The sequence below is a fragment of the Mobula birostris genome, chromosome 2, assembly GCF_030028105.1.
Source record: "Mobula birostris isolate sMobBir1 chromosome 2, sMobBir1.hap1, whole genome shotgun sequence".
Classification (NCBI taxonomy): Eukaryota; Metazoa; Chordata; class Chondrichthyes; order Myliobatiformes; family Myliobatidae; genus Mobula; species Mobula birostris.
In genome coordinates, this window is record NC_092371.1 from 215243429 (window position 1) to 215259479 (window position 16051).

The 16051-nt window shown below is 42.0% G+C and overlaps 1 protein-coding gene across 7 annotated transcripts in view; it reads left to right on the forward strand.

The window, feature by feature from the left end:
• Nucleotides 1-16051, forward strand: part of blk (BLK proto-oncogene, Src family tyrosine kinase) — an 83346-nt gene that overhangs the window by 63978 nt on the left and 3317 nt on the right. For all 7 annotated transcript variants that reach the window (XM_072251445.1, XM_072251441.1, XM_072251447.1 and 4 more), the window contains 3 exons: nt 807-986; nt 2027-2103; nt 9056-9206. In XM_072251445.1, the coding sequence (XP_072107546.1) occupies nt 807-986; nt 2027-2103; nt 9056-9206 (408 nt within the window). The remainder of the gene's footprint in view (nt 1-806; nt 987-2026; nt 2104-9055; nt 9207-16051) is intronic.

A 16051-nucleotide genomic window follows, 5' to 3' on the forward strand; every position in this document is an offset into this window, starting at 1 on the left:
AGGACCCCCACCATTCAGGTCATGCTCTGTTCTTGCTGCTGCCACCAGGAAGGTGGTACAGGAGCCTTATGACTCAGACCACCAGGTTCAGGAAGCATTATTACCCCTCAACCATCAGGCTCTTGAACCAAAGGGGATAACTTCATTTAACTTCACTTGTCCTATTACTGAAATGTTCCCACAACCTATGGGCTCACTTTCAAAGACTCTTAATCTTGTGCTCTGAATATTTATTGCTTGTTTATTTATTTATTCCTATTATTTCTTCCTGTTTTGTATTTGCATCGTTTGTTGTCTTTTGCCCACCAGTTGAACACCTAACTGGTGCAGTCTTTCATTGTTGATTTACTATAGTTAGTACTCAATTATGGATTTATCGAGTATGCCCAGAAGAAAATGAATCTCAGGAGTACACATGGTGACATACGTGTATGTTGATAATAAATTTACTTTGAACTTGAACAACCCCAAAGGTTTTCTAAACCTCTGTATAATCTCTGAACAATCTCTGGACTTCCAGTGAGTTGGAGCATATTGGGACTGCGCTCCTGTTTTGCCTGAATCTCTTGCAGTAGCTTGCGGCACCAATATTCCATCTGGTTGGGATCACATTCAAACCTGGGATCTAGTGGTGACGCTGTACTGCTTTAACTCCATCACCAATGCTGTGCACTATTTTGACAAGATCTGTTTCTGTTTGTGTAATGTTTAAAGGAGATGATTTGCAAACCCTTTGGGGATGAAATAAATAGTTTTGCAATGTGGGATTTGATTTTCAGTGCTGTTTCATTTAATTCTGCATGCAGGTTACTATAAGAACAATACCAAAGTTGCCATTAAAATGTTGAAGGAGGGTAGCATGTCTCCACAGGCTTTTCTGGAAGAAGCCAACCTTATGAAGACACTTCAACATGACAAGTTGGTGCAGCTGTATGCAGTTGTGACAAAGGAGCCCATATATATAGTGACTGAATTTATGGCAAAAGGTACAGTAATTAAGGTGTGGATTGTAAGTTTGCAGATGACATGAACGTTGGTGGTGTTGTAGTGTAGAGGGTAGTCGTAAGTTACAAAGAGTTACAGACAGGATGCAAAGCTGGGCAGAGGAGTGGCAGATGGAGTTCAGTCCAGAAAAGTATGAGGTGATACACTTTGGAAGATTGAACTTGAAGACAGAATACAAGATTAATAACAGGATTCTTAGCACCATGGAGGAACAAATGGATCTTGGAGTCCAAGTCCACTAATCTCTCAAGTTGCTGCGTAAGTTCTTAGGGTGGTTAAGAAGACATGGAGGATTATGGGTTGTGTAGGAGGGACGGGTTAGATTGTTTGTGGGTTGGGTTTACATAATGGCCTTCATTAGTCAGGGGAATTGAGTTCTAGAGCTGTGAGTTGCAGTTGCAGCTCTATAAACCTCCCATGAGGCCACACTTAGAGTATTGTGTTCAGTTCTAGTTGCCTCATTATGGGAAGGACATAGAAGTTTTACGGAGGCTGTAGGGGAGATTTACCAGGATGCTGCGTGGACATGCCTTGTGTGGAAAGGTTGAGCAAGTTATGGCTTTTCTCTATGGAGTAAAGGAGGATGAGAGGTGACTTGATAGAGGTGTATAAGATGATGAGAGACATAAATAGAGTGGATAGCCAGCATCTTTATCATATGGTGGCAATGGCAAATACCAGAAAACAAGCATTTAAGGCAAGTGGACAGAAGTTTAGGGGAGATGTCAGAAAGAGTACTTTTACACAGGAAGTGGTAGGTGCCTAGGGTGCACTGCTGGGAGTGATGGTCGAGGCTGATACAATCAGGCCTTTAGCAAGTTCTTAGATAGGCATGTGGCTGAAAGAAAAATGGAGGATTGTGAGTTGTGTAGGAGGGAGGGGTTAGATTGATAGTGGTTTATATAGGTCAGCACAATATTGTGGGCTGAACAGCCTGTACAGTGCTACACTTCTCTCGTTGCTTTTTACTTTTCATTGGTGGGTTTAATGTGATTTGACTGTTCATTTCATCTTTTTTCAGGTAGTTTGCTGGATTTTCTAAAGACTAGCGAAGGAGCGAAGTTACAGATGACAAAATTAATTGACATGTCGGCTCAGGTTGGTCTTCTGGAAGTGATTTACATTCTTTTGCCTGTTTCCTTCAGTTCACTGTGAATGGCACTCCAGGGAAATGACTCCCTCGGACTGTACCAGGATGCTTTAAGTTTTTGCTGACATTTCAGTGTGTTGCTTGGAATGACTCTCAAGGAAACTAGGTTTTAGGAGGAATGATTTGGTTAAAATTATACAGACTGAAAGAGGCTGTTGAACTCCCTGGAATGAGTGCCCTTGTCCTTCCCCAGAGCTCTGACAAAATTTCATTCCTTCTCATATCAATATCACCGGAAATGGATCTGAGTGAAATAAATAGTCAGCCCTCCTTATCAGCGAGTTCCGCATGCGCGAATTCAACCAACCGCGAATCAAGAAAACCCGGAAATGCTCTTCCAGCACTTGCTGTTCGAGCATGTACAGACTTTTTTTTTCTTGGCATTATTCCCTAACAATGCAGTATAACAACTATTTTACATAGCATTTACATTGAATTAGGTATTGTAAGTAATCTAGAGATGATTTAAAGTATACGGGAGGATGTGTGTAGCTAATCGTGGATCAGGATTGAAAAAAAAACAAGAAATTCTCTTACTAAGTAAATCGGAACAGGTACATCCGGTAATATTTAGCGTCAGTTAGCCAAACGTTTGTCTTAGTATATAGTATATATTTGACCTTTCTATGCATATAAAATACTTGAGAAATGTATGTTTCAGTGCCAGGCTCGGGAACGGATATTCCCAAGTGCGATCCAGTGACAGACTGCTCCCGAGCACGCTCTCCATCCGTGCTGGGTTGATGTGGAGGATCAAAAACCCCAAACGCCAAAACCCAATAATTAAACCACTGCGTTGCTTAGTAATAATTGTAGCTTTAATCGGGGCAGGGCCTTTCTCACTTTATCCTTTAAAATTGTTTGGATCGTTGACCGACTGTAGCCTAACGCTTTTCCAATGACCGATGGCATTTCACCTCTTTCCGATCGCTTTATTATTTCCACTTTATTTTCAATCGTGATCGTGATTATTTTTGTGAACAGAAAAACTGCGGATTCAGAGTTGCGCCGCCGGGTCCTAATGTCTACCGCACTGAGACAGGTTAAATAAGGACCGGGGTTCCGCTGGGTCCTAAGGTCCACCAGATTTAGACAGGTTGAATAAAGGATTTGAGCATCCGCGTTTTTTGGTATCCGCGAGGGATCCCGGAACCAATCCCTCGCAGATAAGGAGGGTCGACTGTACCATTTCATTCTTAATTGGTGCTCTCCTAAATGGCATCTCTAATTACATTGTTGACACAAATCCCAAACTAGGAAACAGAGTTCACACTGATCCTCCACTGGGGCAAAAAAATACAAATTCCTGCCATTTCTTTTGGATTTCTGCGCAGATTCTATGGCAGAAATTCCAAATAAGCCACATGGTCTTGTGGCCATTCTTATTATTTTTATTTCTTGCACAACAGCTGTGCTTCTTTACAAACCAGTAATCTTTTGCCTGTAATGATAACCACTGAGGGCAGCCAGAGTCATGATAATGACCAAGTGTTAAAAGGAAGTAAAACAGACAAGGGTGAACAATCCATAACCTTTCAGGTGAGCATTTCATGAACTTGAGGTGTGACTAGATACATCAAGGTAAGTATGAAGTTACTTATTCTGTAGAGGAGAGATTAAGCAATTTTATTGTCTGGAAAGTTATAGTCTATGATGCAACCTGTGTTGGTTGGAATTGCCACTTCTTGGCCAAATAGAAACAGAATCAATGTTTCAGGTCTCTTTCTGTAGATGCTGCCTGATCTGCTGAGAGTTCCCAGCATTTCCTCTTTTTGTTTCACATTTCCAGCATCTGCTAATTACCTTTCATTTCCTCCTGCTTTTCGGTTGGTTCATCTAACAAGCAGTGGCACTCTGACCCTTGGCAGAAGTGGGGCCTAATTGTGGGACAGGTTGGCTTAAAGCTGAGGTGTCAGAGAGTCATAGAGAAGTACAGCACAGAAACAGGCCCTCCAGCCCATCTAGTCCATGCCAAAAACATTTAAACTGCCATCCAAACACCTATCCAAAATTCTCTTAAATGCTGAAATCGAGTTTGCATGCACCACTTATGCTGGCAGCTCATTCCACACTCTCAACAGCCCTCTGATTGAAGAAGTTTCCCTCATGTTTCCCTTAAACTTTTCACCTTTCATCTTAAGCCATGACCTCTGGTTGTAGTGCTACCCAACCTTAGTGGAAAAAAGCCTGCTTGCATCTATTCAATGTACATTTTCTTTGCACTTTCAATCTTATTTACATTTTTCCTGGAGGGAGGTGACCAAAACTGCAATGTCTCATACAACTTAAACATAACATCCCATCTTCTATACTCAATGCATTGATTTATGAAGGCCAATGTGCCAGAAGCTTTCTTTATGATCCTACCTACCTGTGACACCACTTTCAATGAATTATGGACTTGCATTCCCAGATCCCTTTGTTCTACCGTACTCCTCAGTGCCTTACCATTCACTGTGTAAGATTTACCCTTCTACAGAAGTGCAAAACCTCGCACCCGTCTGCCTTAAATTCCATCTGCCATTTTTCAGCCCACTTTTCTGGCTGATGCAGATCTCTCAGCAAGCCATGATAGTCTTCCTCGCTGTTCACTACTCCTCCAGTCTTGTTGTCATCCACAAATTTGTTGATCCAGTTAAACACATTATCCAGATCATTAATATAGTTGACAAACAACAATAGCAGCAATCCCTGTGGCACACCGCTAGTCACAGGGCTCCAGTCAGAGAGTACCACCACTCTCTGGCTTCTCCCACAAAGCCAATGTCTAATCCAATTTACTACCTCATCCTGAATGCCGAGCGACTGAACCTTCTTGACCAGCCTCCCATGTGGGACCTCGTCAGATGCCTTGTGAAGGTCCATGTAGACAACATCCATTGTCTTGTCTTCATCCATTTTCCAGATAACTTGTGCACAGAAGAATTGGTTTTTACTATTTATGAGCGACACCTGTGCCCTGTGACTGAAATTATACTTAAAAATTAATAAATTAAAATCCAAATGTGCAACTGTTCAATTCCTGGAATCCTGAAAGAAATACCAAATGGGTGGGAAACTACTCAGCAGGTCAGGCAGCACCTGGGTAGACACGAGTCTGGCATGTAAGTTATGGGAGTTGTTGAATTTTGTTGAAGTTAGTTTAAAAACTCAGTTTTTGACAAAAATTATACAGATCTCCATATGGAGACCAGTTAAAAGAATAAACCCAGATCTTTTCATGTGGCCAGATGCTGCATGTGTTCTCTAGTCCTGTGTGTTGATGTAATGGAAACAGTAACTGGAATAGTTTGCTACCAATGAAAGTGCATATAAAGTATGGGGTGATTGCAAGAAAAGCAATTAGATGGTTAGGTTGTGGTACTGGGTCCAATATCCCACTAAATGTGAAGTAAATGCAACTAAACATGAAGGGGAACTTGTGTTCAGAAGATGATAAGTTAAAATCAATGTGGCCGAGTGTCAAATAGCCATTTCAACAAAGTACAAATAACAGAAAAACTAGAAGGAAATGTTTTGACAGGGTTTAGAGATGGTTTTTGATAGATTTTAAAATTTAGGTTAGTCTCCTAGCCTATTTTTTTTCATGGCTGCTCTCCTGATTCACAGGTGTAATCTGTGATAAAACACTTAATTTGCATTTGTAAACATTTGCTGCAGCTATAAATTAGCCATACCTTTAACTCAACACATTGAATACAGCTCCCATATGCAATATGTTACGGCTGTTGTCAGTTTCTGGGGGTGGTGGGTTGAGGTGAGAGTCTGTTTGTATCAATGATCTTTTACAGCTGTCAGTAATCTCAGAGGATGGAGGCTCAGAGTATGGTAGACCTCTACAATCGATGGAATCAAACAAGATAACAGTTTGAAATCTTAAAGAAAAACATTTCTACTGTTTTTTTTTCCCCCCTGAATCTACTAAACTACAAAGCTGAATGACAGACAAGAGAAAATCTGCAGATGCTGGAAATCTGAGCAACACACACAAAATGCTGGAGGAACTCAGCAGACCAGGCTGCATCTATGGAGAAGCGTAGAATCTACGTTTCGGACCGAGATCCTTCATCAGGACTGGGGAAAAAAGATGAGCAGTCAGAGTAACTCCTCATCTTTTGTTTTTGAGTGCTGTTGAGGGCTCTTGGCCTGAAACGTTGAGTGTACACTTTTCCACAGATGCTGCCTGGCCTGCAAAATACAAAGTTGATTAATTTCAATCTTTTTATGAAACAGATACAAAAGGAGAGTTAACCTATGTTAACTTCAATGTTGCTAAAATTAAACGCATGCTCTCGGCAGGAGAAAATGCTAATTTAAGAAGATAGGTGGCATATCAGAGAAGGCTGTTGTTGCTTTACTTTTACCTCTTATCAGCTTTGTGATCAGTAGAGGAAATGATTTCACTGCCTCTATTTTCCACTGTGATAAACAGGTTTTTTTTAAAAAAATGACCCGAATTGAGGAAATGAAATATAACAGACATCTGTCTGTTATAGATTGGAATAGTTTGTTTTATTTGTGTTGAGTGGAGACTTCTGAGTGATGACAGTTCAAAAAGTGTAGCTCTATTGTGCTGTCCAAATTGTGTACTATGACAACAAAACAAAATCTGGTGAGCTCAGGCCGAGATTGTACAATCCAAGAAGAGTTACTGCAAAGTAACACACACAAAATGCTGGACAAAATCCGCAGGTCAGGAAGCATCTATGGAGAGGAACAAAGAGTCAACCTTTTTGGGATGAGATTCTTCATCTGGCATGGAAAGCAAGGGGGAAGAAGCCAGAATAAGAAGGTGGGATGAGGTGAAGAAGTAGGTGAAGTTATGAAAAGGGGAAGGTAGGTGGGGAAGGGGGGATGAAGTGAGAAGCAGAGAGATAATAGGTGAAAAGGGCAAAGGGCTGATGGAAAAGAATCCCAAGGTTGTATATAGTGACATATATGTACATTGACAGTAAATTTACTTAAAGCTTTCAACTTTGAAGAAGGAATCTGATAGAAGAAGAGAGTGGGCCTATGGGAGACAGGAAAATGTTATGAGTTACTGCAAATTTTGGACTTAACTGGCAAATGTAATGTTTGCACCAAGTCTACAGAAAGAAGTTAAAAGGCAGCCAGTCTTACAGTATGCTGCTAGAAAAGACCACAGTGAGGCTTGAACAACAACAACAAAGCTTTAATTAGAAGGAAAAATAACATCTAGGCAAAGATACCACAGCGGTCCATTTTCACAAACAATGGTGAAGTAGAGGTCCAGTTGATTTGATTCTGGTGGTTTTGAAATCCCCTCACCAAGGGGAAAAAACAGTTTGTGTCAATATAGAGTGACCTCAGTCTGACGTACTTGGCTCAGGTATACCATTCAGCCTTCATTGGAAGCCTCTAACTGCACACCCCTTGTATTGCTGACTTCTTTTTTGTTGCTTTTGGTAATTTTCCACTGAACCCTTTGTCTATCTTTGAGTTATTTGTTTTCCTGGCTGGCCATAACTGTACTCATCTTCATCCAGAAGTCTATAACCTGATAAGTTCAGTGAATCTTATCCTGGGATCCTCTTTTTTTTTTATTAACACCGGCCTTTTATACTTACTCTCTTTTTTTTCCCCTTTCATCGGTCATTACCAAAGCTTAAGAACTTGCTGTCCAGCATCCTCTCTTTAAACCCCTATGGTGTCCTGTTCTTTTGAACATTATTCTTTGATGTATTGGCTTCGTGATGTTGAGTGGCAGCTAGACATCTCCCCCTTGAGAAGAAAAGATTTTAAAGCAGCCCCTTTACAGCAACATCTAGACCTAATTATTCTATTTAAAGTTATTTTGCTTATTTGTGGAGGTTGGGATAATTATATACTTGCATAGCATTTGCAGAGATACAGAGCTGAGTCTTCATGCTAGGACAAACCCTGCAGAAAGGTGGCCATCAATGAAGTTGAAAGAGGAGAAAGGTCTGTTGGAATTCCTGTAGCTTGTCCAGGCTAGTTCCAAGGAAGAAAGTTGCCCTTGAAAGGGCTGTACATGCCATACTGAAGTTATTATTAATAATTAGTTAAAAGCTGATGAAACAGAATTTTGTAGTGGAGGAAGTGGTCAGGATCAGCAAAGCACAGTGGGAGACTGTAGAATTGACCACCTAAATCAACTTGTATGAAAATCTCTGGAAGAAGTTAAAGAAAGATTTTACAAATTTATACAGAAGAATTTGTAGAATAAAAACACCTTTATTATATTTAAGTTTAATTGTCATTCAACCATTCACATACACACAGCCAAACAAAATAACGCTCCTCCAGGGCCAATATGCAAAACACAGCTCATACAGTCACAAAAATAAAGTTACCACAAGTCACAATCAAAAGAAAATCTACAGATGTTGGAAATCTGAGCAGCACACACACAAAATGCTGGAGGAATTCAGCAGGCCAGGCAGGACTGCGGAAGGTTTTCGGCCCGAAACATCGACTGTACTTTTTTCCATAGATGCTGCCTGGCCTGCTGAGTTCCTCCAGCATTCTGTGTGTGTGTTGCCACAGGTCCGTGAGCGGCAAAGCCTGAAGGTTGATAGTGCAGGTGATGTTGTCCCATAGCCACATTTCTGCAAGAGTAAGAATATTTCCAATAACATCTCACATGTGCAGCAGGAATTGTCCTTGAGTAATGTTGAGAACTGAATTTTGATCTGACTTCTCTGTGAGCTTTAATAGAATTGGAATGTAAATTTAGCATACTGATGTGGTTCTCGTTTCTAAATACTGAGTGAAATGGGACAAGGATGTGTCTGGCTCAGAGAAAGGAATCAACTGCATATGCAAGTCTAACAGTTTATCATGAAAAAAATGGAGGGCAAATTATTTAAATAACCATATACTGGCAAATTTTATATATAGAATGTATATTTTTTTCAGGTAGCAGAGGGCATGGCATATATTGAACAGAAAAAATACATCCACAGGGATCTGCGAGCTGCCAATATATTAGTATCAGAAGCATTGGTCTGCAAGATTGCAGATTTTGGTCTTGCCCGACTTATAGATCATGAATACACAGCACGTGAAGGTAAGCCTTTGTTAAGCTCTTGCTTTGAGTGCCAAAACATACTTGACACATATTTTTATTTTGGAAATACTTTAGCTCTGTGGCCCCAGTTCCATTAAGTCAAAAGGCTGTGCAAAGATGACCAAGCTGTTTCAGTTTGATGCTGAACCATATGCTACTTTCCGATAGAGCAAATGTATTTCTCATTTCACTTCTCTGGGAAGAGGGACCATTCCGGGATCCTGAAAGATTCTGTAATTGCGACTATCATCAACAAAGGAGACAAATCTGATGGCTATAAAAATGGAAGAGTCTCTCCTTTCCAAATGCCCTGGACTGCTTCCTGGCAGTGACTGAAGGGGTGTAGCCAGAATCACTCTATGGATTCACATTGTCTGGAGCAGGGGTCCCCAACCTTTTCTGCACTGCGGACTGGTTTCGTATTGACAATATTCTTGCGGACCGGCCACCGGGTGGGGGGGGGGGGGCGGGGGGTAGGGTTGCCAATGGACTAGAGTAGCAGTCAAATACGTTGGGTTTACCTCGATAAGGACTACAATGACCATGAAGCCTTGTGCGGGCACCAGTGCGCATGCGTATGAGATTTTTTTCTACAAATTGTTTTGGGCGATTCTGTTCGGCGGGGGCGGGTTGTTAATCACGACCGGAATATTGGTGATAAGTGGCTAATACATTCAATTTTCTTTCTAAAAGGGTTTCTCTAACAAACTTAATATTAAACACACAGTGCATATTTTCCTCGCATGAATATAGTGATAAGTCAATTATCAGGGGAGGACAGGGGAGCTTGAAATAAGTATTGAACGAACTTCCAGTAGAAGTGGTAGAGGCAGGTTCGATATTATCATTTAAAGAAAAATTGGATAGGTATATAGACAGAAAAGGGATGGAGGGTTATGGGCTGAGTGCAGGTCGGTGGGACTAGGTGAGAGTAGCGTTCGGGATGGACTAGAAGGGCAGGGGTTGCCTATTTCCATGCTGTAATTGTTATATTATATAAGTCAATAACATCATAACATTTTAAGTAACGTTTGGATATTAAACGCACAGCACATATTTTCCCCGTATGAACATATAAAATCATTGCAACACACCAATATCGCTGAATCAGTGGGAGCCCTGGGCTTGTTTCCCTGCAACAAGACGGTCCTATCGAGGGGTGATGGGAGACAGCAATAGTCGAAGGGGGTTCCTTATGTACAGTCTACTCAGCAATTTAGTTTTCGTTGCATTCATTACAGAGATATGTTGGAAATGGAAGCAATGTTTTCAGTGCTTTCATGGCTATCTCAGGATTTTTAGCCTTGACTTTGATCCAGAATGCCAGCAGAGATGTTATGTCAAACAGACTTTCCAGCCCACCATCATTTGCAAGCTCGAGGAGTTGATCTCCTTCCTGCGCTGACATGGATGACATGCGGGTAATGACCTCGCGTGCCTAATGGCTCAACAGTGGCTGTGACAGGGAATGAGGAAAGGTGCAGCTGACTCATATCACCAAATCATATCGCATGCTTTGCGGCCCGGTACCGGTCCGCGGCCTGGTGGTTGGGGACCGCTGGTCTAGAGCAGGGGTTCCCAACTTTTTTATGCCATGGAACAATACCATTAAGCAAGGGATCAATGGGCCCCAGTTTGGGAACCCCTAGTCTAGAGTGATAATGAGCACATTCTTCATTATGATATAAATCCAGGAGAAATCATTTTCATTAGTTATTATTATGGCTCAAGAGAAAACCATTCAGCACTGTGGACTTCCGCATGCTCCCAACAAAATAATCTATCACTCTCTTCCCTCTCTTTTCTGCCTTAACCCTGAAGTTGATTATATCTCACACAATGATCTACTTCCCTTTGCTTCTTTGGGCACTTGCCTACACAAAGTCATGATTTGCAGTAGTCAATGAACAAAATTAGAAAGTGCTTGGGATGTGGGAGAAAACCCATGTGTTTGTGGGAGAACAGGCAAGTTCCACGCAGACTGCATCAGAATGAGACCTGAGCGTAGAATGATGAGGAGCAATATCAACACACTATCCCACAGAAGCCTTTGATTCTGTCACTAGAGATATTATGAATTTCTCTGCACCCTGAGACAATCATCTCCATTTCTGTGGCTTCTACATGATAACAAACAAGCAAGCAAATTATATTTCTAGACAATGGGTGCATTGCAGTGTCAGCATAATGTCGCAATGCTGGGGGAGCTAATCTACAGGATAAGCAGGAAGCTTGTTCCAGAAATGTGGTCAGTCCTACGTCAGGCATTGACTCACTGTGCAAAGATGAGTGTTGCACGCTTGTCAGGAGAATGGAAATGCAGGGATCCTCTAAGTCTCACTCGAATACCGGTACGCTTACTGTGTTTCTGTGTACCTGCGCACCGCTTCTGATGTCTGCTTCCCTGAGTAGCTGTAGTAGGCCCCGATGTGGAGCAAGAGCCTGCTGCACACGCTAGGCTGTAACTGTGCAACACTTTCGTTATCCCACTGCCTAGTGCGGTAGACTTGCAGATTTTAGTATTCTTCATGGTCAGCAGTGTTTTATAATCACAGAAAAGGTGAACAGGACAAGAAATTTCACCGTCCATTGGACCTGGAGAGGCCACTGTGACTGTGCACACTGCCATCCTATGACGACAGACCTCAGGCCTGGAGCAAAAGTCATAGTCAATAGACAATAGTGATTACCAACTTCTTGTATGCTTCTGAGATTTTGACTAGCTAGCGTAGGCACATCAGAGCAATAGAGATTGTATTCACAAAATCCTCCACATACACTAGCAGTGTAACCAAACTGCTGGACTCCTAGCCCAACATCCTCCATACTGAGGCTGTAATTGTACACGGTAGCATAACAGCATAACACTATTACAGCACCAACTATCACTGATGGATTTCGATTCCTACCGATGTCTGTATGGAATTTGTACCATTCTCCCCATTATGAAGTGGGTTTCCCACTGCTTCTCCAGTCTCCTCTGCATTCCAAGGACGTACGGGTTGTTGTCACTGAGCTAGCCCATAAGGCCATAAAATTACAGGAGCAAAATTAGGCCATTTGGCCCATTGAGTCTGCTCTGCCATTTCATCATGATCCAATTTTCCTCTCAACCCCAGTCTCCTGCCTTCTCTCCGTATTCCTTCATTCTCTGATCAATCAAGAATATATCAATCTCTGCCTTAATAACACTTGGCATTCACAGTTGCCTGTGGCAAAGAACTACAGGTTCACCACTCTCTGGCCAAAGAAATTCTGAGGCTGTGTCCTCTGGTCTTAGACTCTCCCACCTTAGGAAATATTCTCTCCACATCCAGTCTATCAAGGCCTTTCACCATTCAAAACGTTTCAATGAGGTCACCCCTCATTCTTCTGAATTCTGGTGTATACAGCCCTAGAGCCATCAAGCACTCTTCATTTGACAAGCCGTTCAATCCTGGAATCATTTTTTGTGAACCTCCTTTGAAGCTTCTCCAGTTTCAGCACATCCTTTCTAAGATAAAGGTCACAAAACTGCACACAATACACCAAGTGAGACATCATCAGTGCTTTATGAAGTCCCAACATTACACCCTTGCTTTTGTACAGTATTCTAGTCCTGTTGAAATGAAATACTAACATTGCATTTGCCTTCCTCACCACAGACTCAACCTGCAAACTAACCTTTAGGGAATCCTGCACAAGGACTCCCAAATTCCTTTGCATCTCAGTTTTTTGTATTTTCTCTCCATTTAGAAAATAGTCAACCCTTTCATTTTTTTCTACCAAAGTGCTTGACCATACACTTCCCAACAGTGCCATATACTTCCCATCCGCTAATTCTTTTCCCATTCTCCTATTATCTAAGTCATTCTGTGGCCTCTCTACCTGCCCCTCCACCTATCTTCATATCATCTGCAAACTTTGCAACAAAGCCATCAATTTCATCATCCAAATCATTGACATATAATGTAAAAAGGATCGGTCCCAACACAGACCCCTGTGGATCACCACTAGTCACCAGCAGCAAAGCAGGAAAAACTCCCTTTATTCCCATTCTTTGCCCTCTGCCAGTCAGTCACTGCTTTATTCATACTAGAATATTTCCTGTAATATTATCGGCTTGTAGCTTGTTAAGCAGCCTCATGTGTGGCACCTTGTCAAAGGCCTTCTGAAAATCCAAGTATACAACATCACCTGGTTCTCCTTTGTCTATCCTGTTTGTTATTTCTTCAAAGAATTCCGACAGATTTGTCAGGCAAGATTTTCCCTTGAGGAAACCATGCTGACTATAGTCTATTTTATCATGGGCCTCCAAGTACCCTGAGACCTGTTCCATAATAATCGACTCCAACATCTTCCCAACCACTGAGGTGAGACTAACTGGCCATAATTTTCTTTCACCTATCTTTCTCTCTTCTTGAAGAGTGGAGTGACATTTGCAAATTTCCAGTCTTCTGGAACCATTCCAGAATCTAACGATTCTTGAAAGATCATTGCTAATGCCTCCACAATCTCTTCAGCTACCACTTTCAGAACTCTGGGGTGTATACCATCTGATCCAGGTGACTTATCCATCTTCAGACCTTCTAATTTCCCAGTAGCCTTCTCTCTTGTTACGGTAACTTAACAAACTTTATGCCCCTGACACTCTGAAACTTTCACTATAATGCTGGTGTCTTCCACAGTGAAGACTGATGCAAAATACTTATTCAATTCATGTGCTATTCAGTTGTGGGCACAAGAAGCGTGGCAAATAAAACTAATTTTTACTGCCGGGTGAGCCACAGGTTATTTTTCTCAACACCAGACTCATGAGATAGGTACCCTGTCACACAGAGAATTCCCTGGAACACACAAAAAAATGCTTCTTCTCAAAACCTATTTGGTTAAAGGGTACCATCCATATCAACTCATGGGAATATTTTGCCTGTGGCTGGTCAATATGGAAAAGGAGTATCTGGGAAAGTCTTGCAGTGAAAAATAGCAGTAGTCCTAAACGTTCCAACTAACACACCCAACAGTTCTGTCAAGCAGCTCCTTTCCAGCTGTGAGGGAGTCTGGGAAAGCTATATTGGTCTCATCAGACCTCTCAGAACCTATGAACCTGGAGCGGAAGTGAGTCATCCTCAACTCTGAGGGGCAGATTAAGGAGAAGACATTTGAATCATGTTCAAAGCTTCATGGTGAACCTGGGACGGGTGCTGTTGAATGGTATTTAATTGATTGGACAGGGATAATGGAAGGAAATTTAAGGGACGGAAATCACCAAAGTACCCACCTGATGTAAGAAAGGATGCATTAGACTCTGCAGTAATCTTCACCTGCATTCCAAGATGGCGTGGACCTTAGCTGGCTCTTTTGAGGTTGTGGCTCAGATTTAGGGGTTTAATGTGAGGAAGGGATGCATTCATCTATATGCCTGCATAATGCAGGGAAAAATAGTGCTATTTCCTTTACAACATCATGGTTGAATATATAATCATTAATGGTCATTGAGGGTCCTATATGGCGAAAGTCATCATTTGGTTCTGGATTTGGGCACAAAATTGCCCAGCACTGGTCACTTGTTCTTAAGTGAAAGCATAAGCTCTGATTGTTACAACAGTGGGAATACAGCATTATAAACACGAGAAATCCTGCGGATGCTGCAAGTCCAGAACAATGCACACAAATTGCTGGAGGAACGCAACAGCAAATCAGGCAGCATCTATGGAAATGAATTAACAGTCTATATTTTAGGCTGAGGCCCTTCTTCAGAACATTGAGTAGCATGATGACATTTTTTAAACATTGGTAAAGGTAGATAAGAATGATTTCTTGATGGTTATAAATGAATTTGAAAGGCAATTCATAATGCACTGAGAGGGTATAAATACATCTACTGTAGGGAGAAGTGACGTTGTTCAGGCCTGGGGGTTAATTGTATTTTTCAGTAGGAAAATGGTCAGGAATAGTTCAGCTGAATACAGTACAACTTTCCTTCAGATTCAAGATGTATTAAAGACCAACAGTTTGAATTAATCTTTAGAAATCCTACCCCATCTAACAAAAAATACTGTATAAAACACATTCACAACACGCTGGAGGAACTCAGCGGGTCGGGCAGCATCCGTGGGAAAGATCGGTTGACGTTTCGGGCCGGAACCCTTCGTCAGGACTGTAGGGGGAGGGGGCAGAGGCCCTATAAAGAAGGTGGGGGGAGGGTGGGAAGGAGAAGGCTGGTAGGTTCCAGGTGAAAAACCAGTAAGGGGTGGGGGAGAGGATAGGCAGGAAAGGTGAAGAAGGAATAGGGGAAAGTACACTGGGTAGTAGAAGGAGGCGGAACCATGAGGGAGGTGATAGGCAGCTGGGGGAGGGGGCAGAATGAAACTGGGATGGGGGACGGGAGGGGGAGGGAATTACTGGAAGTTGGAGAATTCAATGTTCATACCAGCTGGCACCTACCAGCCTTCTCCTTCCCACCCTCCCCCCACCTTCTTTATGGGGCCTCTGCCCCTTCCCTCTTCAGTCTTGACGAAGGGTTCTGGCCCGAAACATTGACTGATCGTTTCCACGGATGCTGCCTGACCTGCTGAGTTCCTCCAGTGTGTTGTGAGTGTTGTTTTGACCCCAGTATCTGCGGAGTATTTTGTGTTGACACTAAAAAGCCAAGTTGGTGAGCATATTAGGGAATATTGCTGAGCACTGAGCAATGACAGGAAGGAGATTTGAATTGATGAGACTACTTTTCTTGGAGTTGACATGTCTGAATGGGCTCCTGTGTCACGTTAAATGAATGATAAATACAACTGTGTTTGGTGAAAATTTTCAATCCTTCAATCACGGAGCAGAGCCTCTCATTGAAAGAGCACTTTCCTAAAATT